Genomic DNA, 27036 nt, shown 5'->3' with positions numbered 1-27036 from the left:
GAAATCGGCTTTCAACCGACCTTCATCCGCGTGAGCGCGCGCTCCCAGCCTTATGCCGCGAGTTTACGTAAGTGCGTGCGCGCACCACGGAGCCGCGCGCCGGTTTTTTTCTCTCTCCTTCCCCACAGTCACAGTGACGGACGGTGCCGAGATCCTCAGGGGTCCCGAATTCATGTAACTTATTTATAATTAAATTTTAATCCCCCCCCCTCCCCTCTTTCCTTTCCCCAAGCTTTTTTTTTCTTTCCTCCTTTCCCTACTAATTTAAAAAGCTGCGCTCCGGCAATTATGGACAATAAGGCGTTCACCAAGGAGCTGGACGATTGGATCGAGCAGCTGAACGAGTGCAAGCAACTCAACGAGAACCAAGTGCGAACCCTGTGCGAGAAGGTGAGGGGGACGCGGGGAGCGCGAAGGAAATCCAGAGGCCCGAGGGCTTCTCCACCGGCGTCTGTGTGAGGGGTGCGAGCCGAGAGGTCGCGGCTGCGCTGCCAGATACTGCGCTCTCACCGACTCCTCCCCCCCACACCCGGGCGGCGAGGCTCGGCGCGGCGACGCGCCGTTCTGGCTGCCAAATAGTGAGACCGCAGCGGCACCGATCACCCTGGCCCCGCCCCCCTGGCTCGTGGGTGGGACTTCCGGTCCGCCGTCGTTTCCGGTCATGAAGTGGGGGAGGGGAAGCTGGGCAGACACCCCCTTCTCTCTCTCTCTCTCTTCTCTCTCCCCCCCATCCAGTCCCAATCCACTGTGTGGGCTACTTCTGTGTTCCTCATACCTGACACTTCGAAAGACGATTGCAGACATTTGCTTCGTGCAAACTCCAATGCAATCACCTCTTGATTTTTTTTTTCCAATGCTGTTTTCATTGAGGCACAAGAAGGAGGCCATGTGGCCCATCGAGCCTGTGCTAGTTCTCTGTGGAACAACCTAGTCAATTCCACTCTTCCATTCTTATCCCCTGGGTCTTGCAATATGAATATACAATAATGTTTATCCTTTTGTTAGAATCATAAGCTGGTGCAGTACAGAAGCAGGCCATTTGAGCCAACATAGCCTTTGCTAACTCATTGAAAGATCTATCCAATTAGTCCCACTCCCCTGCTTTTTCCTTATCGCCCTGAAAATTTTAAAATGTATATCCATTTCCCTTTTGAAAGTTACTATTGATTATCATTCCACTGTCCTTTAAATGTGGAGCATTGCGAATCATAAATTGCTGTGTAAAAACATTTCTCCTCATCTCCCTTCTGAGTCTTTTCCCATCTGAAATATTTCTGTTAAACCTCCCTTTAATCATCTCTATTCCAAGGAGAATAATACCAAATTCTCTGGTCTTTTCAAATAACTTTAATCTCTCAACCCTGTTACCATTCTGGTAAATCTCCAAGGTCTTGGCATCCTTTTTAAAGTGTGGTGCCCAGAATTGGACCAAGTGCTCCAGCTAAGGCCAAACCAGTGATTTAAAAGTTTAAGGGTTAACGCTAAAACAAAATACTGCAGATGCTGGAAATCTGAAATAAAAATAGAAATACCGAGCCAGTCAGGCAGCATCTGTGGAGAGAGAAAGAGTTAACTTTTCAGGTTGATGACCTTTGCTGTCTTTTGCGTCATAGTTTCTTTACAATGAAGTGCACATTATTTGCATAGTTTTCACATAATTTGTCCTATTAAATGGTTGGTAGAAAGTCAAATTGTTAGTTGGATGTTAATTTGCCTTTTGCTATGAAAGGTTATAATCAAGAATTTTGGTTGTAGTTGCCATATTTAGCAATATAAATTAATGTTCTTTTCATCTTGGGATTGAAATTCTAGTAATGAATGGAATGGGATCGCCGTAGCTTAGAAGCTCAAATCAGTGTAACTTTTCTAGTTTCCATTAAGCACCATGGAATTTTTTTAGAGGTCGTTTTTATTTGTTTTTAGTTTCTTGTTTTGCTGTTAATTGTTTCACCTCATTTTCCATCCACTGAATCACTTGTTCATTCATTAGTGAAGATTTGTAACGATAAACCTGACTATAAACTACAACTATTAAAGGAGAGGTGGGAGGGCAAAAATGTTAGTTGGACTCCGATGATAAATTGTCAAATTTTGTGCCATAGGAGGACATTACAGCATCAGAATCACAGAATTGTTATCAGTGGGGACTAAGTTGTGATAGCCCATATCAAACCCTTGCATGTGGCAAGAAACTCTATCCAATTAATCTGGGCTGGAATCGGACCCAGAGGTCAAAGGACAAATGTTTTAGCCAGACTATATATTCTCAAAGACTTGTTGTCCAGGTGCTATCTGTGAGAAACAGCCAAAGTGGTTTTCCCAGTTACTGTAACTCAAAACATGCAAGTATTCATGCCAATGTTGAAGTGAATGCGTTTTAGCACTGGATTGTAAGATGTTCTCAGGATTCTCTAGACGGTTATTTCTGTTGGATCAGTGCTTTCACTTCCCTGTATTTGCTTCATTGGTTTGGGTGGAGGTTTCATCCCTACTCCTTTTTGTTCCATTTGCTTCTCCTGGCTATGCACTCTTGCGAACCTGTGCTGGTACCTTCAATTGTAGGTAGTGTAGAGACTGGGATATTAGCCATATGAATAAGGATGTGCTTCTGCTGCATTGCTGTTTTATCTTTTATTGCACTTTTATTCAACAACTAAATTTGCTTTGCTGAATAACAATACAATTAGTCTTAACCAATGTGCAAAACTCTTTTCTTAAGTTGTGTTTAAAGTACTTCGAAATTCCGGCTAAGTCACTTACTGTCTGTTGCCAAATCAATGGCTATGTAACCTTCCAGCCCTTTGCAGTCCTGTATTTGGAGTACTAGGAGTTATGTCAGTGACGCGGTTCTTAAATCCCCTCCTCTGAGAAGGCTTCCGACTGTATATTTGTGCTTGATAATAGACAATGGACAGAAAAACTAATCCCCCGCTCCGTTCAGCCTCACTGGGATGAGTATCCTGTCCTGTTGAAAATTGCAGGTGCAAATTATCACTCCATGGTGCAGTGACACATATTGCTGTGTCTGTTTTTGCTCTGAAAAAGGATTGTACAGTTTCAAGCAAAGGACTGGGCAATGTCAGCACCAGATAAGCTTTTTTTTGTCACAGAAGCTTAATCTTAATCTGTGTTTCTATGGACATTTATTTTGAAGAATGCTTTCTCACATTTATTGCCCCATGTTTTTACATTAAATTTATCCTAATAACCTGCAGTCAAAAAACAGTTGCAGTAACATTTATGCATTGAGCACTGTAAATTCTCACTGCTTGTTCCGTTTACTTGTCAATCATCCAGGATCTGTGATATGATATAGTACTGTAGGACAGGGTTGATGCCCATTTTTGATCTTTAAAGAATGTGTTTAGAGCCAGAAATTATAATCAGGAGAAACTGTAATGAAAAGCCTATATTTCTCAGAAGAAAATACTTTTCCTTGTTTGTGACCTTTAGTAGGAAAATACTTAATCCATTCAGAAGACTATAACTGGGCCTTGTTAACAGTTCAGTACCAGAAAAAAAATAACTCACTAAAGGTACAACACAATTCAAATAATGTCACGTTATTCTGGATATTTCTGATGTTGAAAATTGATTTGTTGACTGACCCAGATAGCTGTTAAGCCAGAAGGCACTGTTTCTTGCTGTATCCTAGGTGTCGGGGGGGGGGGGGGGGGGGAGAGAAATTGTGTAATAGAATAAAGAATAGGAATCACGCTACAGACAGTAGAGCAGAGCATGATTATTAGCGTCTCCCTGTTTCTTTAATTCTTAAAAGCTACCATCAGTTCTTTGAATCTGTTTAGGTGCATCTAAGGACCAATTTGTTAAAACAATTACAAACTACGGCTACTTTAACATGCCAATCCGTAAAATCTAGCTGGAGATGTATACATGCAGCAAAGCCATGTTGATTAGAAGAATATATCAGTGTGTGTCAACACAGAAATTTGATTATCTTGCTTTGAACATTTTTGATTTTGGTTTGACTACATTGTTTTAGAAATGCTGCATTCCACTCCAAGCAAAAACAAGTTTAGTCAACTATAGAGCAATGCCACCCACAATAACAGTTCCTGCAAAACCTACAATTTTATCAGTCATTTTTAAACAGCTATTTAAAGCTGAACACAAAGCGAAGTAGCAATTTTAGATTTTGTAATTACAGGGCTTGTAAGTCATAGCATTCTCAACCACTATGTGGTCCTTTTTATTTTATCCATTCAGGACACAGTATGAAATCGTCCCCCACTTCTTGCCTGAAACCTGGACAAACAGCATTTCTTAAAAACATGTCATGGCCAGCTGGAAGTCTTTAGAATAACTAGATCTTGCTAAATTCTGGGTAACATGAGGCAGCCAAATGAACCGTTAATTTGTTTACATTTTTCAGGAAACATGGTTTGCTTATGTCGTTATTGACAGAACTGTTCAGTTGATTCCATGGGGCTGAATGTCTGATATAGTTGAAAGTTGAGTTCACTAATCCAGGAGTGGAGTGTGCTACCTGCCAGGACTAGCTAGGAAGACAATGCTAGATGGTGACCAATTGTCCTTTCCAAAAGCAATGGGAGATGAAGGGGCCATGCAGGCTGAATGGTGACTGCAACATTGTTTGACAGCTAATCATGATAGAATAAACACAACTTTATTTAGGATACTAAAATTGGAATGAGTGAGCATTTGAGATATTGCACAGCCTAGTTAAACACCCTTGCCTGGTGCTGTTGCTGTGAAAATACCAGTATTTTTACATTTCAACATGTTATGCATGCATCTGTTCAAAGCAAATTAAGATACTGAATACATCAAACGAGGCAACAGTAGAATTATAGATTCATGTTCTATGAGGTGTATGTCACAGAAAGACTAGGCTATGATTTATACAAAGTTTTTGATAGGTCTTATTTCATATTCATCTCTGGTATGATAGCCTGGTTGGAATGGCTCAAAGCCACTTTACTGATTGAGTTGCTTAGGGATGTATCCAGAGTTGTGTGTAGAGTTTGAGTATTAAGAGGGTTGGTGAAAATGGAGGCCAGTGATGCAATATATGTTTTTGGCTATACTCAAATTGATCCCCTCTCATATCTGTTGTAAATCAGGTAGCGTTCAACTATTCGTAGTTTAATTCATGTTGACCGAGCGGAACCTAAGGAAATTTATTCGCTGTGAAAAATTCTGATTCAATCTGGGATAAACTCCACCTCCAGAAGGATGACATCTGGCCTATCACTTTATAGCAGTGTCCAGAAATAAGAGAACAGCTTAATGGATCTTAAATAGAATTGGTGAACACTTTGAGGTCTATAGAATTGTTTGTTTAGAAGTTGGGGGTTAAAATTGCTAATTGATCGGCAAACCTCGGGGCTAGTAACCGGAAAAGTTGGCCAGTGATCTTGACTCTTCTGATAGCTATCCAGGAATCACTGGAATGTATGTCTCTGGATGTTGGCTGAGGACTGGATCACAGACTTGGCTTCCTTCACAGAGTTCAAGCAGACTTCCAACACTTGCCTTATAAGCTCTCACATGAAAAATGACCACTTGGGTGAGGTAGTGGCTGACTGCTAGTACCTGAGTACCATGCCCCAAGAGAGTAAGACCTGGATTGGCCAGGATGGGTTAATTTCATTATCAGGTAAATTTTCTCTTTCTATACTGGGAGTGGAAGTTGGGGAACTAGCACTCTGTGTTCTCTCCCGTCTCTGATTGTAGCTCAAGATCTTAAAGAGATTTAAACCCGAGCATGAGAATTTTAAACTAAAGGCCATGGGATCCAATGTAAGTCTACAAAGACAGGTGAGCGGAATACGATATGAGCAATAGAATTTTTGATAGCCTTAAGCTTACTAAGGATGGATGATTGGAGACCTGCCAGGAGAATATTAGAATAATCAAATCTTGAGGTGGCAAAAGAGGGTTTCAGCAGCAGATATGCTAGGTCAGATGTGGATGATGTTAAGGAGATGATGGAGGTGGTCTTTGAAACAAAGTGGATTTGGGGGTGGAGGTTCAGTCCTGGGACAAATAGGAAGTATAAGTGGCAAACAATTTTGTTCAACCCAACACTGTCCTAAGTGGTGGGCTGGAATCGGTAGCAAGGGTATGAATTTTATTTTTCAACAAAGAACAGTGGTTTATGTTTAACAACTGTTTAGCTAGAGAAAATTGTAGTTCATCCAAAGCTGGATGTCAGGCAAGCAATCTGACAGCACAGTTTCTGTGACTCAATGCCTTATCCAGCTGATCCATTGAGAGTGCATGACCTCAAAATGCTCCTGTCCCTGTGAATACCAGCAAGAAGTTTACATCCAATCTAAATGCAGTTAACTGATGTCATTCGGGGGCAAAAATAAAAATAAAAACAAAAAACTGCGGATGCTGGAAATACAAAACAAAAACAGAAATACCTGGAAAAACTCAGCAGGTCTGGCAGCATCGGCGGAGAACAAAGTAGACGTTTTGAGTCCTCATGACCCTTCAACAGAACTAAGTAAAAATAGGAGAGGGGTGAAATATAAGCTGGTTTAAGGTGGGGGTGGTTGTAGGGACAAGCAAGCAGTGATAGGAGCAGATAATCAAAAGATGTCACAGACAAAAGCACAAAGAGGTGTTGAAGGTGGTGATATTATCTAAAAGAATGTGCTAATTAAGAATGGATGGCAGGACATGCAAGGTACAGATAGCTCTAGTGGGGGTGGGGTGAAATAAGACTAAAAGGGCATAAAAGGTATAGATTTAAAAATAATGGAAATAGGTGGGAAAAGAAAAATCTATATAAATTAATGGCAAAAAACAAAAGGGAGGGGGAAGAAACGGAAAGGGGGTGGGGATGGAGGAGGGAGTTCAAGATCTAAAGTTGTTGAACTCAGTATTCAGTCCGGAAGGCTGTAAAGTGCCTAGTCGGAAGATGAGGTGCTGTTCCTCCAGTTTGCGTTGAGCTTCACTGGAACAATGCAGCAAGCCAAGGACAGACATGTGGGCAAGAGAGCAGGGTGGAGTGTTAAAATGGCAAGCGACAGGGAGGTCTGGGTCATTCTTGCGGACAGACCGAAGGTGTTCTGCAAAGCAGTCGCCCAGTCTGCATTTGGTCTCTCCAATGTAGAGGAGACCGCATTGGGAGCAACAAATGCAGTAGACTAAGTTGGGGGAAATGCAAGTGAAATGCTGCTTCACTTGAAAGAAGTGTTTGGGCCCTTGGACGGTGAGGAGAGAGGAAGTAAAGGGGCGGGTGTTGCATATTTTGCGTATGCATGGGGAGGTGCCGTAGGTGGGGGTTGAGGAGTAGGGGTTGATGGAGGAGTGGACCAGGGTGTCACGGAGGGATCAATCCCTACGGAATGCCGCCGGGGTTGGGGGGGGTGGTGAAGGGAAGATGTGTTTGGTGGTGCATCATGCTGGAAATGGCGGAGGATGATCCTTTGAATGCGGAGGCTGGTGGGGTGATAAGTGAGGACAAGGGGGACCCTATCATGTTTCTGGGAGGGAGGAGAAGGCGTGAGGGCGGATGCGCGGGAGATGGGCCGGACACAGTTGAGGGCCCTGTCAATGACCGTGGGTGGAAAACCTCGGTTAAGGAAGAAGGAGGACATGTCAGAGGAACTGTTTTTGAAGGTAGCATCATCAGAACAGATGTGACGGAGGCGAAGGAACTGAGAGAATGGGATGGAGTCCTTACAGGAAGTGGGGTGTGAGGAGCTGTAGTCGAGGTAGCTGTGGGAGTCGGTAGGCTTGTAATGGATATTGATGGACAGTCTATCACCAGAAATTGAGACAGAGGGGTCAAGGAAGGGAAGGGAAGTGTCAGAGATGGACCATGTGAAAATGATGGAGGGGTGGCGATTGGAAGCAAAATTAATAAATTTTTCCAGGTCCCGACGAGAGCATGAAGCAGCACCGAAGTAATCATCGATGTACCGGAGAAAGAGTTGTGGGAGGGGGCCGGAGTAGGACTGGAACAAGGAATGTTCCACATTCATTCATTCCGGGGCAAATGGCCTCCTTGCTTGCCAGTATTTTACTCTAATGTTTGGGTGTAGTACAAAATTTCACATGACCACCCTGATACTTCACTGAAATCTTAATGACATATGGGCAATATATGTTGAGCAGATCATTGTTTGTAAGTAAAAGTATGGCGATTAGGACAATAGCTTTTCAAGCTCTGGATATTGGTCTTCAATCCAAATAAGGCTGTTGGGGTGAAATCCCTTTGGTTTGCTGATGTCTCATGTCCAACAGCTGTGCTAAGTAAAGATTGGCGCAACTTGGGCTTCTCGGAATCAGACTAAGCTACAGTATTTAGCCCATCAAGTCTTCCCTGCAATCTTGTTCATGATAGCTCTTTCTTTCTAATTCCAAATCCCTGCCATTTCAGCCTTATCTTGGTGTAAATGGTAACCAGTATAGAAAACTAACTCCAGGACATTAAATTTAACTGTGATAACAGATTCACTAGTAAACTTTTAATTTAGAACGAACATAAAGAATGTTTTCTGGCTGGATGATCAGCATATGTAATGGAGAAATGTAGAGAAGAACCTTAATCCACGTTATTTAATAAATAGCTGGACGCTGTGTTAGGTCTTTGTGGGTGAATGAGCTTAGTGCCATTCATCTATATCTTTCTTACAAAATGAGTTCGGGCAATCGTCAACCTAAACCACCAATAATTTGCAACATTTCTCCTAGAAGCCTGTTTTGGAAAATAGAAAAACGGAAGGAGCATGTTCACTTAACATCTTCCTTCCACACCACACCCCTCTCCTGGCCTTATCTGTTGTGTTGCCTTAGGGAGCTGCCCAGAAGTGACTAGCTCACTAGCCTGCCCTTTCATATCTCTTAGTTACACCCTTGCAGGATGCTAACATGATAACAGGAAGTGATAACAATAATTTAAAATACCATACCCCCAAATTATTTTTAAAATCCATTGCAGGTTCCAAAATGGCTATTTGTTGCCTGCTGCTGATTTGTAAATTAAATGGGATTGGAGAAGTTACGTTGAGTCATCAGACTTGGTTAACTGTAGTTTATATTAGATGACAAGATGCTTTTATTGCTCCTGAATGCTGAGAAGTGAATGTATTTTTTTTTTTATTATTCGTTCATGGGATGTGGGCATTGCTGGCTAGACCAGCATTTACTGCCCATCCCTAATTGCCCTTGTTCAGAGGGCAGTTAAGAGTCAACCACATTGTTGTGGGCTTGGATTCACTTAGGCCAGGCCAGGTAAGGACGGCAGATTTCCTTCCCTTAAGGACATTAGTGAACCAGATGGGGTTTTACAATCAACAATGGTTTCATGGTCATCAGATTTTTTTTTTAATACCAGATTTTCATTGAATTCAAATTTCACCAACTGCCGTGGTGGGATTCGAACCCCCAAGAACATTATCCTGGGCCTCTAGAATACCAGTCCAGTGACAATAGCACTATGCCACTGCCTCCCTTCTTATGCCACCAATAGCTATATTTTCTCTTTTTTTAAAAAAATTGCTTGTTTGCTCGATTCCACAGAAGTAGAAATACAAATATATGAATTAGGATCAGGAGTAGGTCACTTAGCCCCTCGAGCCTGCTCTGCCATTCAATAAGATCATGGCTGATCTGATTTTAACCTCAACTCCACATTCCCACCTACCCCTGATAACCTTTCACCTCCTTGCTTATCAAGAATCTATCTAGCTCTGCCTTAAAAATATTCAAGACTCTGCTTCTACCGCCTTTTGAGGAAGAGTTCCAAAGACTCTGTGCTCTCTGAGAGAGAAAATTTCTGCTCATCTCTGTCTTAAGTAGACTAAAAGGTTAATAAGGAGGGAAAATTGGAGACCAAGAGAAAGTTAGCTAGAAATATAACAACAGATAGTAAGAGTTTCTATAGATGTTTTAAAAAGAATAGAGTTAACAAAGTGAGTCTGGGAAATTAATAATGGAAAATAAGGAGATGGCAAATGCATTGAATGGGTATTTTGCCTTGTTTTTAAACAGTGACCCTTAGTTCTAGATTCTCCCGCAAGAGGAAGCATCCTTTCCACATCCACCCTGTCAAGACACTTCAGAATCTTATATGTTTCAATCAAGTCGCCTCTTACTCTCCTAAACTCCAGCAGATACAAGCCTAGCCTGTCCAACCTTTCCTCATAAGACAACCCTCCTATTCTAGGTATTAGTCTAGTAAACCTTCTCTGAATTGCTTCCAACGCATTTACATCCTTCCTTAAATAAGGAAACCAATACTATACACAGTACTTCAGCTGTGGTCTCACCAATGCCCTGTATAACTGAAGCATAACCTTCCGACTTTTGTATTCAATTCCCCTCACAATAAACAATAACATTCTATTAACTTTCCTAATGACTTGCTGTACCTGCATGCTAACATTTTGCGATTCATGCACAAGGACACCCAGATCCCTCTGCATCTCAGAGCTCTGCAATCTCTCACCATTTAGAAAATATGTTTCTTTTTTATTCTTACTTACAAAATGGACAATTTCACATTTTCCCACATTGTACTCCATTTGCCAGATCTTTGCTCACTCACTCAACCAATCTATAATCCCTTTGTAGCTCCCTTTTGTCCTCTTCACAACTTGTTTTCCTACCCATCTATGCGTCATCAGCAAATTTGGCAACCATACCTTCGGTGCCTTCATCCAAATCATTTATGTAAATTGTAAAAAGCTGAGGCCCCAGCAGTGATCCCTGTGGCACACCACTTGTTACATCTTGCCAACCAGAAAATGACCCATTTATGCTACTCTCTGTTTGCTGTTAGCTAGCCAATCTTCTATCCATGCCAATATGTTACGCCTACACCATGAGCTTTTGTTTTTCACAATAACCTTTGATGTGGCACCTTATCAAATGCCTTCTGAAAATCCAAGTACAGTACATCCATCATTTCCCCTTTATCCATAGCACATGTTACTTCAAATAACTCTAATAAATGATTTCCCTGACACAAAACCATGTTGACTCTGCCTGATTACCTTGAATTTATCGAAGTGCCCTGCTATAATGTCCTTAATAATAGCTTCTAACATTTTCACTATGACAGATGTTAAGCTAACCGGACTGTAGTTTCCTGCTTTCAGTCTCCCTCCCTTTTTGAATAAAGGAATTACTTTCACTATTTTCCAATCTAATGGAACCTTCCCTGAATCTAGGGAATTTTGGAAAATTAATACCAAAGCATCAACTATCTCACTAGCCACTTCTTTTATGACGAAGTCCATCCAGCCACAGGGACTTGTCAGCCCTAAGCTAAACAATTTGTTCAGTACCACTTCCCTGGTGATTGTAATTTTCTTGTGTTCCTCCCTCCCTTCCATTTCCTGATTTACAGCTATTGCTGGGATGTTGCTAGTATCCTTTATAGTGAAGATTGATGCAAAATAACCTTTCAATGCATTTGCCATCTCATTTTCCATTAATTCCCCAGACTCACTTTCTATAGGACCAACACTCACTTTGTTAACTCTATTCTTTAAAAAATATTTAAAGAAACTTTTACTATCTGTTGTTGTATTTCTAGCTAACTTTCTCCTTGTTCTCCAATTTTCCCTCCTTATTAATCTTTTAGTGATTCTTTTCTGTTTTTGATATTCTGTCCAATCTTCCAACCTGCCCCACCCATCCTTGCACGTTTGTATTCTTTTTCTTTAAATTTGATACTATTTTTAACTTATTAACCACGGATGGTGGGTCCTCCCCTTGGAGATTTTCTTTCTCATTGGAATGTATCTATTTTGTGTATTCTGAAATATCCCTTTAATTACATCAAGCATAGTTTTCTAAACTCTCATTGGAATAACAAGTTAGTTTGTGGTTCTTTGAGATGTGCTGGATGAACTATTTGTGTAGTGTAATAATTGTCTTAACATAAGACTGTTTTATAACTCATTATGTCTTAGTGACTTCAGTAAAATAAATTTCTCTTTTTTGCTTCCATAGGCTAAAGAAATTCTTACAAAAGAGTCGAATGTACAGGAGGTGCGATGTCCTGTCACAGTGTGTGGTGATGTCCATGGGCAGTTTCATGATCTCATGGAACTATTCAGAATTGGGGGCAAATCTCCAGATACCAATTACCTTTTCATGGGAGATTATGTTGACAGAGGTTATTATTCCGTTGAAACTGTCACACTACTTGTAGCATTAAAGGTATGATATTTCCTTTCCACACTGAATGGTCTGCCTTATGTTATGCATTTTGCACTTGATGTTTCCTCAGTGAATGTTTACCTGGCGAAGTCCCACAGATTTGTTTGAAGTACTAATAAAACTTGCTCAGATTCATTTATACCTTGCTGAAGGAGATAGCTGAAGAGAAAGTGGAGGCGTTAGTGGTGGGTGATCTTTCAGGAATCACTAGAGTCAGGGAGGGTCCCAGAGGACTGGAAAATCGCTAATGTAACCCCCCTGTTTAAGAAGGGAGTGAGGCAAAAGATGGGAAATTACAGGCCGATTAGCCTGATCTCGGTCGTTGGTAAGATTTTAGAGTCCGTTATTAAGGATGAGATTTCAGAATACTTGGAAGTGCATGGTAAAATAGGGCAAAGTCAGCATGGTTTCATCAAGGGGAGGTCATGCCTGACAAATCTGCTAGAATTATTTGAGGAAGTAACAAGTAGGTTAGACAAAGGAGAGCCAATGGATGTTATCTACTTGGACTTCCAGAAGGCCTTTGACAAGGTGCCGCACAGGAGGCTGCTCAGTAAGATAAGAGCCCATGGTGTTAGAGGCAAGGTATTAGCATGGATAGAAGATTGGCTGTCTGGCAGGAGGCAGAGAGTGGGGATAAGGGGGTCCTTCTCAGGATGGCGGCCGGTGACTAGTGGAGTTCCGCAGGGGTCAGTGTTGGGACCACAACTTTTCACTTTATACATTAATGATCTAGATGAAGGAACTTCATCTGAGGGCATCCTGGATAAGTTTGCAGATGATACAAAGATAGGTGGAGGGACAGGTAGTATTGAGGAGGCGGGGAGGCTGCAGAAGGATTTGGACAGGTTAGGAGAATGGGCAAAGATGTGGCAGATGGAATACAATGTGGGGAAGTGTGAGGTCATGCACTTTGGTAGGAAGAATAGAGGCATAGACTATTTTCTAAATGGGGAGAGAATTCAGAAATCTGGAGTGCAAAGGGACTTGGTAGTCCTAGTCCAGGATTCTCTTAAAGTTAACTTGCAGGTTGAGTCGGTAGATAGGAAGGCAAATGCAATGTTGGCAATTACTTTGAGAGGACTAGAATATAAAAGCAGGGATGTGCTGCTGAAGCTTTATAAGGCTCTGGTCAGACCACATTTAGAATATTGTGAGCAATTTTGGGCCCCGTATCTCAGGAAGGATGTTCTGGCCTTGGAGAGGGTCCAGAGGAGGTTAACGAGAATGATCCCAGGAATGAAAGGCTTAACGGTATGAGGAACGTTTGAGGACTCTGGGTCTATACTCGATGGAGTTTAGAAGGATGAGGGGGGATCTGATTGAAACTTACAGAATACTGAAAGGCCTGGATAGAGTGGACGTGGGGAAGATGTTTCCATTAGTAGGAGAGACTAGGACCTGAGGGCACAGCCTCAGAGTAAAGGGAAGACCTTTTAGAACAGAGATGAGTAGAAACTTCTTCAGCTAGAGAGTGGTGAATCTATGGAACTCATTGCCACAGAAGGCTGTGGAGGCCAGGTCATTGAGTGTATTTAAGACCGAGATGGATAGGTTCTTGATTGCTAAGTGGATCAAAGGTTACGGGCAGAAGGCGGGAGAATGGGGTTGAGAAACTTATCAACCATGATTGAATGGCGGAGCAGACTCGATGGGCCGAATGGCCTAATTTCTGCTCCTATGTCTTATGGTCTTGCTCTGACATCTAGCTATTGGGAACATGGCTGAAAATTAATTGCATTTCTTTAAACACAGGTTCGTTATCGGGAACGTATCACAATATTGCGAGGGAACCATGAAAGCAGACAGATCACACAAGTATATGGGTTTTATGATGAATGCCTAAGGAAATATGGAAATGCCAGTGTTTGGAAGTACTTTACAGACCTGTTTGATTATCTCCCTTTGACAGCCTTAGTGGATGGTCAAGTGAGTAAAATGTGTTCTTATTTATTTCCCTTTTTCATAAGGTTTCATGAAGTGGTTTCCATGTTTTCAAAGCCTACTCAGTGGTCTGACTTGAGGCTTTTATTTTGACAGTGCTGTGATTATCTGATGTGCTTTTCTGCTACTGTCAATAGCATGTCAAATACAAAAGTCTCAGTCTGCATAATTCCAATGGTGTACACTTTCAAGGGAGTCTGGAGACCTGCCAAAAGGTTAGATGTCTCCTGTCCTTGTTAATTAACCGTGGGAGCCAGTTCAGTACATCTGTCTGGTTTACCAGTGTGGTTGACTCTTAATGCCTGCTGAACAAGGGCAATTAGAGATGGGCAATAAATGCTGGCCTAGCCAGCAATGCCCACATTTCATGAACGAATAAAAAAAACCCTCTTAAAATGCTTCTCAATGTTAAATGCTATGTTTTATCCTAACCATTTTTAATAGAGTAAATAGTTATCAACTGTTCTGATGTATCTAGCGATTAAGCAATACGAACAGACATACAATTTTGGAGCAGGAGTAGACCATTCGGCCCTTCAAGCCTGCTCTGCCATTCAGTAAGGTCATGGCTGATGGGATTGTGGCCTCAACTTCACATTCGCCTATCCCCAATACCCTGTGACTCTCTTGTAACAGTGTAATTCCTAGGAAGGGTGCACATGATTGCTTTCAGAAAAAAACTGTTCTGGTAAGCCCTTTATTCACTTTAGAGCGGGTGAATTTGTCATATGTATTCGTTATAATTCAGATTTAGGTAACTTAGTCCCTTCAAGACACTTCGTAGATGCTTAATTAGATAAATAGGTGCAAAGCCAAAGAAGGAGATACTGGAAAGGCTCGATCCAGGAGTTGGGTTTTAAGAACTGTCCTTTTAGAGGAGAGGAGGAGAGGTTTAGGGAGGGAATTCCAGAGTGTGAACCTAGACAGCTGAAGGTGTGACAGGAGACCCAGGGTCTCTCGAGTGGGGAGTGTTGGAGAGGGGAGGGGAGGGGAGCATGGTCATGGGCTGTTACAGAGAGGAGCAAGCCCATAAAGGGATTTAAACACTAGGATCTGAAGTTTAAATTAAGGTAATGTAGGTTGCAAGAACAGGTGATGTGAGCAGGATTTGGTGCCGCATAGGTTATGGACAGCAAAGTTTTTTTTTTGCTGAATTCAAAGATTGGAAGCTGGATGATGGAGCATTGGAATATTTGAATCTGGGTGAAGGTTTCAGCAGCATATGAGCAAAGAAAGCAATGTTATAGAGGTGGAAGTAGGTGCCCTAATTGGAGGCATTCAAGCATGGTGGTGTGACGAAGAGAGGGTATAGATTTAGGAGGTTTCATTCAAGTAGTGGACAGCAAAATAACCAGCGCCATATCCTGAATTGGTAGGTTTATGTGCACAAGTAGATGCAACTAGAGGTTCTCCTGAATATCATCTAGGCTCGGAGTTGCCTTAGGAAACAGCGCCCAACTCCCATTTCCAATTGGTGAATAAATCAGCTCAGAAGCTTCGCTATTCCTGGAACTTGCTTGTACCTGTTTTCTCTTGTGTTCCTGTAAACATTGTAAATCTAGGAAGGATTAAAAAGGAAAGTTAGAAGACAAGCTGTTGATTTTTTTGATTTATTTCAAACTTTCAATCAAAATTAATTAAATGAGTAGGATTTGGGAAGAGCATTTCATTCTACAATCTTTAAAGGAAATTAAGGCTGTGTATGTAATACATCTTGTATTTTTGAAAGTTTTTATTTTACAGCTCTGGGATTTTTCAACATACCTTTTTCACATGAATACAGTACTGTGTTCACCTATTGATAATTTGGTGTCCACAGATTTTCTGTCTGCATGGCGGCCTCTCTCCATCCATAGATACATTGGATCATATTCGAGCCTTGGATCGTCTACAAGAGGTGCCTCACGAGGTGAGTTCCTGCTGTTTGGTTGCCATCGATGCCGTAGTTTTATTTTCAAATGGGTGCAAGAAATGGAAATGTCAGAGCCCTTTGGGTTCAGAAATGGTTAACAAATGATTCACCCTCATTGTCTTTGGCCCAGTGTTGACAGCATACAATTGTAATAGATGGCAACATTCACTTCTATAGTAAGTGCAGAAAAGTCTGACTTGACAGTGCTACTTTTTTGGAGGAAAGAGAAGGGGCAATCATGGTGTTCTCTGGAATGTTGCAAACTCTGTTGTAGTGTGTCTGCTGCTGTATAGTGTTCTATTTTATATTGTGTTCTCTGGGAAGTTAAACTCTAAATGCATACATCTGTTTCACTTTTAGCAGTTTATTGAATTAGGCCATATCGAATTGCCTTCTGCTTTTCTTTTACAGTCTTGTGAGCTATTTGTTTGGATCAGTTTTAATTCCCTTCATAACTTTGGAACCAAGTAGGTGAGAGCCTCAAGGCCTCTGACTTCTAAAGAAAATAAGCCAATTCTCTTTAACTTTTCACATAATGTAACTTCCTGATAATTAGGTCATCCTTGTTACTCTTGTCTATGCTTTCAAAGGCAGCAAAATCTCTTCTCTGATTTGGTGGCCAAGACTATACACCATGCTGCAAAATAGGGTCTGACCAATATTTTGCCCAGCAGCAAGACAACCTCTCTTTTTGATGTATACACCTTCCCTCAGTAGAAGTAACTAGGTATTATATTGAGAACTTCATTAATGTTTATGCTATATCTGACATATACACAACTCTTGGCTGGTAAACTGCATGACTATTTCATTTACATGGTTGATTCCTTGTTATTACCTAGACTTGTATTGAATTCTATGCATCTATATGAGCTCAGCCATTTAAAAAATGAGTTGGGTTGTATTGTACAAATATATAAATTAGGAGCAGGAGTAGGCCGTTTGGTCCCTCAAGCCTGCTCTACCATTTGATAAGGTTGTGGCCTCTGCTTTCCTGACTACCCCCTATATGCTTTTGACTCTCTTTTATCAATCAAGAATCTATCTTACTCAGCCTTAAAAATATTCAATGACCCTGCCTCCACAGTTCTCTGGGGAGGAGAATTCCACAGACTAACGACCATCTGAAAGAAAAAAATTCTCCTCATCTGTTAAATGAGAAACTCCTTATTTTAAAACTGTGCCCCCTAATTCTAGTCTCTCTCATAAGGGGAAATATCCTCTCAGCATCTGCCCTATCAAGTCCCCTCATGATCTTGCATGTTTCAACAAAATCACCACTCATTCTTCTAAATAACAATGGATACAGGTCAACCTTTCCTCATAAGATAACTCTTTCATCCTCTGAATCAGTCAAGTGAACCTTCTCTGAACTGCTTTTAATGCAGTTATATCCTTTCTTAAATAAGGAGGCCAAAACTGTACACAGTACTCCAGATGTGATCTCAACAATGCCCTGTAGCAAAGCCTCCCTACTTTTTTTTCCATTCCCCTTGCAATAAACAACAATACTCCATTTACCTTCCCAATCACTTTCTGTATCTGCATACTAACCTTTCGTGATTCATGTACCAGGACACCCAGATCCCTCTTCACCTCAGAATTATGCAATCTCTGACATTTAAATAATATACTGCTTTTCTATTCTTCTTTCCAAAGTGGATAAGTTCACATTTTCCCACACCCCATCTGCCAAATTTTTGCCCACTCACTTAACCTATCTAAATCTTTTTGTATATGCTTTATGTCCTCATCACAATTTATTTTCCTACCTACTTTTGTGTCATCAGCAAATTTAGCAACTATACCTTCAGTCCCTTCATCCAAGTCATTGATACAGATTGTAAATAGTTGAGGCCCCAGCCCTGATCCCTGTGGCACTCCACTCATCACATCTTGCCAACATGAAAATGACCCATTTATCCCTACTCTGTTTCCTTTTCGCTGACCAATCTTCTATCTATGATAATATGTTACCCCTTACACCATGAGCTCTTATTTTCAGTAGTAACCTTTGATGTGGTACCTTATCAAATATCTTTTGGAAATCCCAAAACACTAAATATACAGGTTCTCCTTGATCTGCGTTACTTGTCACTTGCTCAAAGAACTCTATTAAATTAGTCAAACATGATTTCCATTTCACAAAACCATGTTGTCTCTGCCTTATTGCGTTAAGATTTTCTAAGTGCCCTGCTATAGCCTCCTTAATAATTGATTCTAGCATTTTTCCTATGACAGATGTTAGGCTAATTTTTCTTTATTCTTTCATGGGATATGCGTGTTGCTGGCTAGGGAAGCATTTATATTACCCACCCCTAATTGACCTTGAGAAGGTGGTGGTGAGCTGCCTCCTTGAACTGCTGCAGTCCATGTGGTATAGGTACACCCACAGTGCTGTTAGGGAGGGAGTTCCAGGATTTTGACCCAGTGACAGTGAAGGAATGGCGATTTAGTTCCGAAATCAGGGTGGTGAGTGGCCTTGGAGGGGAAGTTGCAGGTGGTGGTGTTCCTTGCGTCTGCTGTCCTTGTCCTTCTAAGCGGTAGAGGTCATGAGTTTGGAAGGTGCTGTTGTAGGAGCCTTCGTGAGTTGTTGCATTGTATTTTATAGATGGTACACACTGATGCCACTGCCTTGGTGGTGGAGGGAGTGGATGTTGAAGCTGTTGGATGGTGTGCCAATCAAGCGGGCTGCTTTGTGCTGGATGGTGTCAAGCTATAGAAGTATTCAACATTCTGAGGGGTATGGACACGGTAAATAGTGAGAGATTGTTCCCACTCAAGAAAGCATCAAGAGCTAGACGGTACAGATTCAAAATAATTAGCAAAAAGAGCAAAAGTGAGGTAAGGAAAATATTTTTCACCCTGAGGGTGGTTGGAGTCTGGAACGAACTTCCTGAGGGGGGTGCAGGCAGGTTTGATCAAGGGATTCAAAAGGGAGTTGGATTGCTATCTGAAAAAAGACAATTTGCAAGGTTATGGGGATAAGGCAGGGGAGTGGGACTAAGTAGAATGCTCTTTTGGATAGCCAATGCAGACTCGATGGACTGAATGGTCTCCTTCTGCACTGTAAAGTTTCTGTGATTTCTGAGCTTCTCGAGTGTTGTTAGAGCTGCACTCATCCACACAAGTGGAGAGTATTCCATCGCACTCCTGACTTGTGCCTTGTAGATGGTGGACAGGCTTTGGGGAGTCAGGAGGTGAGTTACTCTGCACAGAATTCCCATCCTCTGACCTGCTCTTGTAACTACAGTATTTATATGGCTGGTCCGGTTCAGTTTTTCGGCAAAGGTAACTCCCCAGGATGTTGATAATGGAGGAATTCAGCGATGATAATGCCATTGAATGTGATGGGGAGATGGTTGGATTCTCTCTTATTAGAGATGGTAATTGCCTGGCATTGTATAGCACAAATGTTACTTGCCACTTATCAGCCCAAGTCTGGATGTTATCCAGGTCTTGCTGCAAATGGGCATGGACTGCTTCACTATCTGAGGAGTCGCGAATGGCGCTGACCATTGTGCAATCATTAGTGAACATCCCCACTTCTGACCTTTATGATGGAGGGAAGGTCATTGAAGCATGAAGCAGCTGAAGATGGTTGGGCCTAGGACACTACACTGAGGAACTCCTGCAGTGATGTCCTGGGACTGAGATGACTGACCTCCAACAACCACAACATCTTCCTTTGTGCTAGATATGACTCCAGTCAGTGGAGAGTTTTCCCTTTGTAGTTTACCCCACTGGCCTGTTAGTTTCCTGCTTTCTGTCTCCCTCCTTTCTTGAATGGAGGAATTACATTCGTTATTTTCCAATCTGATGGGATCTTTCCAGAATCTAGGAAATTTTGGAAAATTACAACCAATGCATTTACTATTTCCGCAGACACTTCTTTTAAGACCTTAGGATTAAGTCCAACAGGTCGTGGAGACTGGTCAGCTTTTAGTTCTAATAGTTTTCTCAGTACCCTTTCCCTGGTGATTGTAATTAAGTTCCTCCATCCCTTTCACCTCTTGATTTAGAAGTATTTCTCGTTATTGTTCCTCGTGATTTGACCTTCCTTCAATGCGCTGTCATCTTCAAATTTGGGAAATTTGCTTAATATGCCTTTGTTCTAATTATTAATAGATGTTAAAAATACCAAGGATCCCCAGCCAGACCATTGAGGTTTCTTCTGTCAAGCCTGAAGGGTCTGGGGTGTACTATTGGAAAAAAAGCTGGCCCTCTTCTCCTTAGCAGTGCTGATGCTCTGCTCATGCCTTTTTTTCTATGATTCTTTTTTGTCTTTAACTTTTGATTCGATATATTCCAGCCCTCCCTCCTTTCCCGAAAGCATTGACTCATTTGTTGGCATGCACTTCCATGTGTACTGTGCAGTACTTCCCCCAAATGGCCATTATACACGTCATTGTCTAGCTTTTTAAAAATAACACATTACCAGCCAAAGCAGCCAACTTATGTTCGATGTCTATGCATGATGCCCATACTCTTCCAACAGCTTCCTGGATAGAGGTCATTAGGTATAGGGATGATGGTCTCTCTAACTGAGAGGCATTGAAGTCAACTGTAGAACTCTAATGCCACCCTAACTGAGATCGGCTAACTCGGTACAGCCTAAGGATTGCACTTGTGATCTTGCTAGGTATGGCTCACTACTTGATGTCTTTGCCAACTGAGCAATCGGAGAGCTTTAAAATTAATCGCTTTCAACTTGTCACTCGTGATGTGAAAACTGCTTTGAGTGTGTAATATACTTGAAATATAATCTGAAGTGAATGTATTTTTGCATTTAACCTTATCTTATTTATTGTTTAAAGATACAAGTTTAAAACTGTCATTTTATTAGCAAGCTGCTCAGTGCAGAGCAAATGTGTGTATTGTGAGCAAGATTTTATAAAGACTTGTATAGCTGTATGAGTCCTGTTACTTTCTATTCAATCAGGGTCCAATGTGTGATTTGTTGTGGTCGGATCCTGATGATCGTGGCGGTTGGGGGATTTCTCCTCGAGGTGCTGGATACACTTTTGGACAAGATATTTCTGAAACTTTTAACCATGCAAATGGACTTACTCTGGTGTCTCGAGCTCATCAGCTTGTAATGGAGGTAAGGGAAACTACACCTAAACTACAATTACACTGTCACTTAAATGGAGCATGAAACAATTCAACCTGTAGCTCCAAGATTTAAGTAGGTCAACATTGGGTAGAATCTTCTGCCTGTCGGGCGCGGGCGAGCGTGGAACTGATTGCCACCCGCAATTGGCTGCGCGCCACTATTTTACATGGGCGGGCCAATTAAGGCTCGCCCAGCGTGACATGCGCCCAGTAGTGCTCAGTGCTACCTGTGTGGGCGGGAGGAGGAGGGAGTGTCAGGGCCTGCGTTCTTTTGCTTATGCGCGCAAAAGAACATAGAAATCTCCCTGAGGCACGGAGCTGTCTCAGGGCGAATTTTAATAAAGAAAGTAAAAAATCATTTACACATTTCCCCTCATGACAGTGCCACATGAGCTGGGACGTGTTTATGAAATAAGCAAAATTTATTGATTAATTTAATAAAACCTTCATGAAACCTCATCCCGCCCATGAATGAGGTTTCATGAAAAATGTGAAGGCCGCTTGACTCTTTGCCTGCCCGCCAACCTTAAGGTTGGACGGGCAGCATTGAGAATTAGTTTAATTGGTGTATTAATGGCCTTAACAGGCCTTTGACAGTTTGGTGGGTGTGCAGCCTCCTCCGGCACATGCCTGCTGAACGAAAGATCTGAATGATGCGCAGTGACGTTGGGGCGCACGCCCGATGTCACCGCACGTCATTTTACACGTAGGTGTGCGGGGCCCGCCCCCACACGCCGAACAGAAAATTCTCTCCATTATGTTTATACTGTTTCCCCCTCAAACCTCTGGTTTAAAAAAAAAAATCCTTTCCAGAACTCGCCTATTTCAATATAGACTTGCTCTAAAACCATGTAAAGTGGAAACTGATAATTGCCCTGGTAATTTAACTGCAGCTAATCTGGCTTTGTATCAAAGCTGAAATCATAGGAATTGTGCCAACTAAGCATCAAACCATTATTTAAAAAAGAGAGTGGCTATACTTGGCTGATAAAGGTACATATGTTCAATATTTTCCATTTTATCCTGCCTTCTGAATGTCCTGTTTTAGAATTAATTTAAAGTTGGGCTAATACCTAATGTGGTCTCACAAACCAAGAGGAGCACAGTCCTGTACCAGCTGCTGAAAATTCATAAAAGCAAAAGAAATAATTTGAAGTGTTGTGGGCAGATAATCAACCAGGGAACCCATGATGTACAAAATTCCAGTCACCCTTGTGGCTAAAGTTTATGGATTCTGAACACCTTGTTAATCCAGGCTGCCCATGAAATGCAACAATATGAATAAGTGCATTTTTAGAATGTTAAAATAGTTGGTGGTTTCTGTAGTCCTCGGTTACTTGCTTAATAATGCTCCAGAATTAGTATTGAATTTAGGAAGATGTTACAATCTCTGTAGAGACATGTAACTTTTAAAATCAAATCCAAATTCCTAGTTATTAACTGAAAAAAAACAAAGGGAAAGGAAAACAACTTTTACTGACAAGAGAAAACAAGCATTATTAACTTAATATTTTATCTCATAACTTACGCTTTAAACCAAAATTCCAAACAGAACTCTCCCTGTTCTACTTTTAATTTTAACCGAGACCTCTTTTTATGTTACAGTTTCTTGAGTGTATTCAGATCTCCTGGAACCAAACTAACTTGTGTCTCAGCTCCCAAGGATTTATTGTGGTTTGTCTCCTTTTCCCAGTTATCTTCCAGGGTGAGGGGTTTCTTGGGGATTCTTCCACCAGCATCCAGCTAGGTGAATCCTCCAGCCCTATTTCAACACGCCGTGAATTTGAATTTTCCCAGCCTGAGCATGAGCCCCACAAGCATCCTTGCATAGTGACTCCAAATCATAAACACCCCTGGTTCCTGAGGCCCTCTGCTCCTTGTTCTGGCTGTTGGTATATTCTCCCTCTGATATACCAAAACAACAACAAAAAAAATTCCTAACCCCCACAGCATGTCTCCATGGCAAGTGACACACTTGGCCTGTTCCCAGATAGAAATGCAAATTAATTCAGCATAAAAGGATACTTTAAAAACTTTTTTCCTTTGTTTAGCAGGTACCTTCAAACCTTTCTTTGATTTGGGGAAATTACATGAATAATTTAAACCCCCTGGTTTATAACTTAACTTCAAACTTTCTCCCAAGATGCTGACACATAGCCCATCTCCTCAAGAGATATTCAGAGAGACCACTATAATCCCAGGTGTGAATATATCTCTCTGTACCATCTCTCAACACAATAAGACTTCCCCATTAATCTGCGACTCCAGGCCTATCTGATTAGCTATCCAGACCAAGCTTTCTTGCATCTATCCTACATTTAAAAATTACAGTTTCCAAAATAAAAAGTAATCCCATAATCTATTTGTAACTAAGAGGAAATGGCTTATTTCATTAGATAGCAAAACCAGTTGCTATTATTGAACAGTACATGGATTCTTCATGGACTGTATAACCCACTGTGTATTAATACTGGTTCTGCTATTGACCAATTGTCAAATCTAAATATGAATTTGTTTAATAACTTAAACCATGAAGAAAAGCAGTTGAGATTTAAGGGAGAAGAATATGCTTCCTTTAGATTTTTGAAGTCTTTTAATAAACTGAATTTCTTGTGCAATGTACATAATGCAAAGCATTGATGGTTAAGACCAAGGAATCCATCTCTGCGTTCTGCTAAAGTAGTGCCTGTATATGGGAAAAGTAAACTGCATCTGTCTGGTAATAGCAAACTATTTTCAACATATGGAGCTCATTCTTCTAAACCTGAGGCAATTACAAGTATTCTCATAACGCAGTGTAATTTAGATGGCTTATTTAGATTCATTACCATTTACAAAAGGTACCCTGTCTGATCCTGGTATTCTATGGAAAGTTAGCCAAATTGTTTGTAAAAAAAAAACTTAGCCCCTCTAGTGCCCTCTATCATACTTTATATACATAACCTAGTTTGACAAACAGATGAATTGTTATCCTGGGACTCTTAAAGATCCACTGGATCACTCAGGTACTGTGGAAGAGCTTTAGTGAGATTACTCTGAGCATTTTAATGGGGTATTTTATTGCATCATTTCCATGAGGAGTAAGGATTTTTTTAGCAAGATGTTAAAGATCTTCCAATTGTTTGATCCCAGGGATACAACTGGTGCCATGATCGAAATGTGGTAACGATATTCAGTGCTCCAAATTATTGTTATCGCTGTGGTAATCAAGCTGCTATTATGGAGCTAGATGACACGCTGAAGTATTCTTTGTAAGTATAATTAAATTAAAGTTTAAGGATATTTTCACATAGATACTTTGTTTCAGACTGCATTCATAAAAAAAAACTTGTCCAGTTTCAGCAAAAGGCTGAAAATTGTTTGGGTTGAAGGTGATAGACTTACGTTCCCATCTTTCAGCGCTAGATTTAACTTGTTCATATAGTAAAAGCTTCCCACTTTTGTATCGTAACTGGGGCAACCCCATGAGCCCTGTAGATACATGTGCAAAACATCAAATAAAAATGGGCACAGTGGCCCAAGGATGTGGCCCACTCATGGGAAAGTAACTTTGTCATCGCTGTGATGCAGGTTCAAGTTCTCATGTTGGATCAACACCAGACATGCCCAGGACTTAACCTGAGAAGGATGGAGAGAGAATGCATTGAATCACCTTTAGTTCCATTGCACCACTAAGCAACTAATGACATAATATGAAGGGGAAAGTAGGAATAACTTACCGCTTGTGCTTTTGACTAGAGAGTCTGTAATGAGAAGAGGTGCATAAATGCTGGATACAAATTATTCTGTTCCCTCCCTCCCTTTCTCTTCCTTCGCTTTTCTGCTCTCCAAAAGATTCATTAGCCCAACTACTATCCATTTTTAAAAAGTCTTGATCGCTGACTTGTGCTAGGTTGCAGTTCCCCAGGTGTTGGCTGCTTGCAGTACCTTGCCCCAGGTGCTGGATCAGGTGCTCTGGCTAATGTTTGACTTCTGTAGTCTAAGACTACTGAAACCAAATGGATCATCTATTCTCCAGTGCAAATTAGCAGTTTGATGCTTTTTAGCTCAGACTGACAGCCTGTGTCTTCATTTCTTTAATAATTTTTGAATAACTCTTCTCCTTTCCAACATTTGTGAATGTTTTTAATGTGTCTTCATCTCATGACTTGAAACCTTGTGAAGGGAAATCAACTTGTTTGTCTAATTTAGGGTTATTGACTCCGGCAGTTTGTAAATATATTATTAAACTAGGTTATAATCTTCAGGTTTGTGGAACCTTAATTAACAGCACTACTTATTTAAAAATAAAACTATGTAAATACAGGTGCTCTGACTTTGCTGTCCTCATACTTAAAATCTTTTGAAGCTGCTGAGCATCTTCTGACCAGGAGGTCTAGTCTACAGGGTACAGTTGTGCTCAGAAGTGAAATAATTAATAATGTCTTTACTAATCACCAGCTATTTAAACTCAGGTGTTTTAAAATAGTTAACATTGGCTTCTAGTACGTTGCTACAACACAATATATAACTTAAAATAGACCGCTTGGGTTGTTTGATTTTACTTTCAGTACACCTTCCTTGCTGGCTCTATACTATTTTAGAAACCCTCCTCCTTGTTTTTTGTACATTGTACGTTTGTGACTTTAGTTTTAGAATTGCTTTCTTTTCTTGTAAGATGATCTTCACTTTCTGTTATTTTGGTGAGTTGAAAGTTGCAGACTGACCAAGCCAAGATTTCATTGCAGAACTTTCTTGACTAGAGAATTTAATGTAAAATAGACTTCTAATTTTCAACTTTCATTGAAATTAATATGTGAAGCATGTGAAACATTAACTTTTTTTAAGACCAACAAAAGCACTTTAGAAGAGCAGCAGATATTTAAGTGGCTACCTTTTTCCTGTTCTAAGCCTGTTTGATGCAAAATAGTAAGTTTGTACACTGGTGCCTTTTAATGTTCTTTGGTTCATGTATTAAGTGCAATTCCTTTCCTCTCAGCCTTCAGTTTGATCCAGCGCCTCGCCGTGGGGAGCCTCATGTCACTCGCCGTACTCCAGATTATTTCCTGTAAAGAGTTCTTAATTGTACACTATAACCACGCCAGCAGGTCACCTGCTACAGAAAAAGCAACAATAATTTAACTGTTTTTCTAAAATTACTCCTGTTTGTCACAACTTAATAGCATTAAACACGGACCAAATGTGCCATACTGAAGGTAGTCCTATGCCTGGAGCATTGAGCACAATTTAATAGAGATTATTATCTCTGTTTTGTTTCAGTATGGAAAATATGATATTCAATCCCAACAGTCAGATTTTGCCTGCTGTTCCTTGTCATTTTGTTTAACCCAGAGACTGAAATATTGATGTACAAATCTATAATAAATCGGTCCAAATGCAACAGTCATGACATTTTTAGTTGTAGTTTTACCAGGCATGTATTGCTTTCCAGTCCTTTTTTTGTTTTCCAAGAGGCACACAACACCTAGTCTGAATGTATGCTACGAACGCTTGAAGGGGACTCGCAATGCCCCTTCTGGAGTGTTTGAGAAAATGTCCCTTTTCAATGTTTGAATCACTGTTCTGTGTTACTGTACTTTTTTCTGTATATATTTGGCATAAAAGTGCTTGCAACTTAACTTGGTGTATTTGAACAATAAACTACTTCAAATAACAGTCACTGGGTTTCCGTAAAATAATTTAGGTAATTAAATGAAAAGTTGTAGCTTCTCTACAATTGAACTTAAATCACAGTTGTTATGAGCAAATATGCGCAAACTTTCTTAAGTCTTGTTTAATTTTTTCACTTAGATTTTCTTCTTCCTCTAATAAAATACAAAACTTGAACCTTTGACTGGTTAACGTGGTCTCATCCATTCTTTCCGAGACATTTTACACCTTGATATCTACAATCA

General features: G+C 40.8%; 1 protein-coding gene across 1 annotated transcript; it reads left to right on the top strand.

Annotated features, from left to right (window-relative positions):
- On the top strand, positions 1–26801 carry ppp2cb (protein phosphatase 2, catalytic subunit, beta isozyme). The gene is made up of 7 exons (XM_078534305.1): positions 1–390; positions 11962–12171; positions 13927–14100; positions 15935–16024; positions 20970–21131; positions 24275–24393; positions 26121–26801. The coding sequence occupies exons 1-7, from the start codon at positions 289–291 to the stop codon at positions 26191–26193; spliced, it is 930 nt and encodes a 309-aa protein (XP_078390431.1). The 5' UTR covers positions 1–288; the 3' UTR covers positions 26194–26801.
- The last annotated feature ends 235 nt before the right edge of the window (positions 26802–27036 follow it).

The sequence above is a fragment of the Cetorhinus maximus genome, chromosome 1 (genome assembly GCF_964194155.1).
Source record: "Cetorhinus maximus chromosome 1, sCetMax3.hap1.1, whole genome shotgun sequence".
In the NCBI taxonomy this organism is placed as follows: Eukaryota; Metazoa; Chordata; class Chondrichthyes; order Lamniformes; family Cetorhinidae; genus Cetorhinus; species Cetorhinus maximus.
Note: the sequence above shows the minus strand (reverse complement) of the source record. Positions and strands in the feature narration are given on the sequence as shown.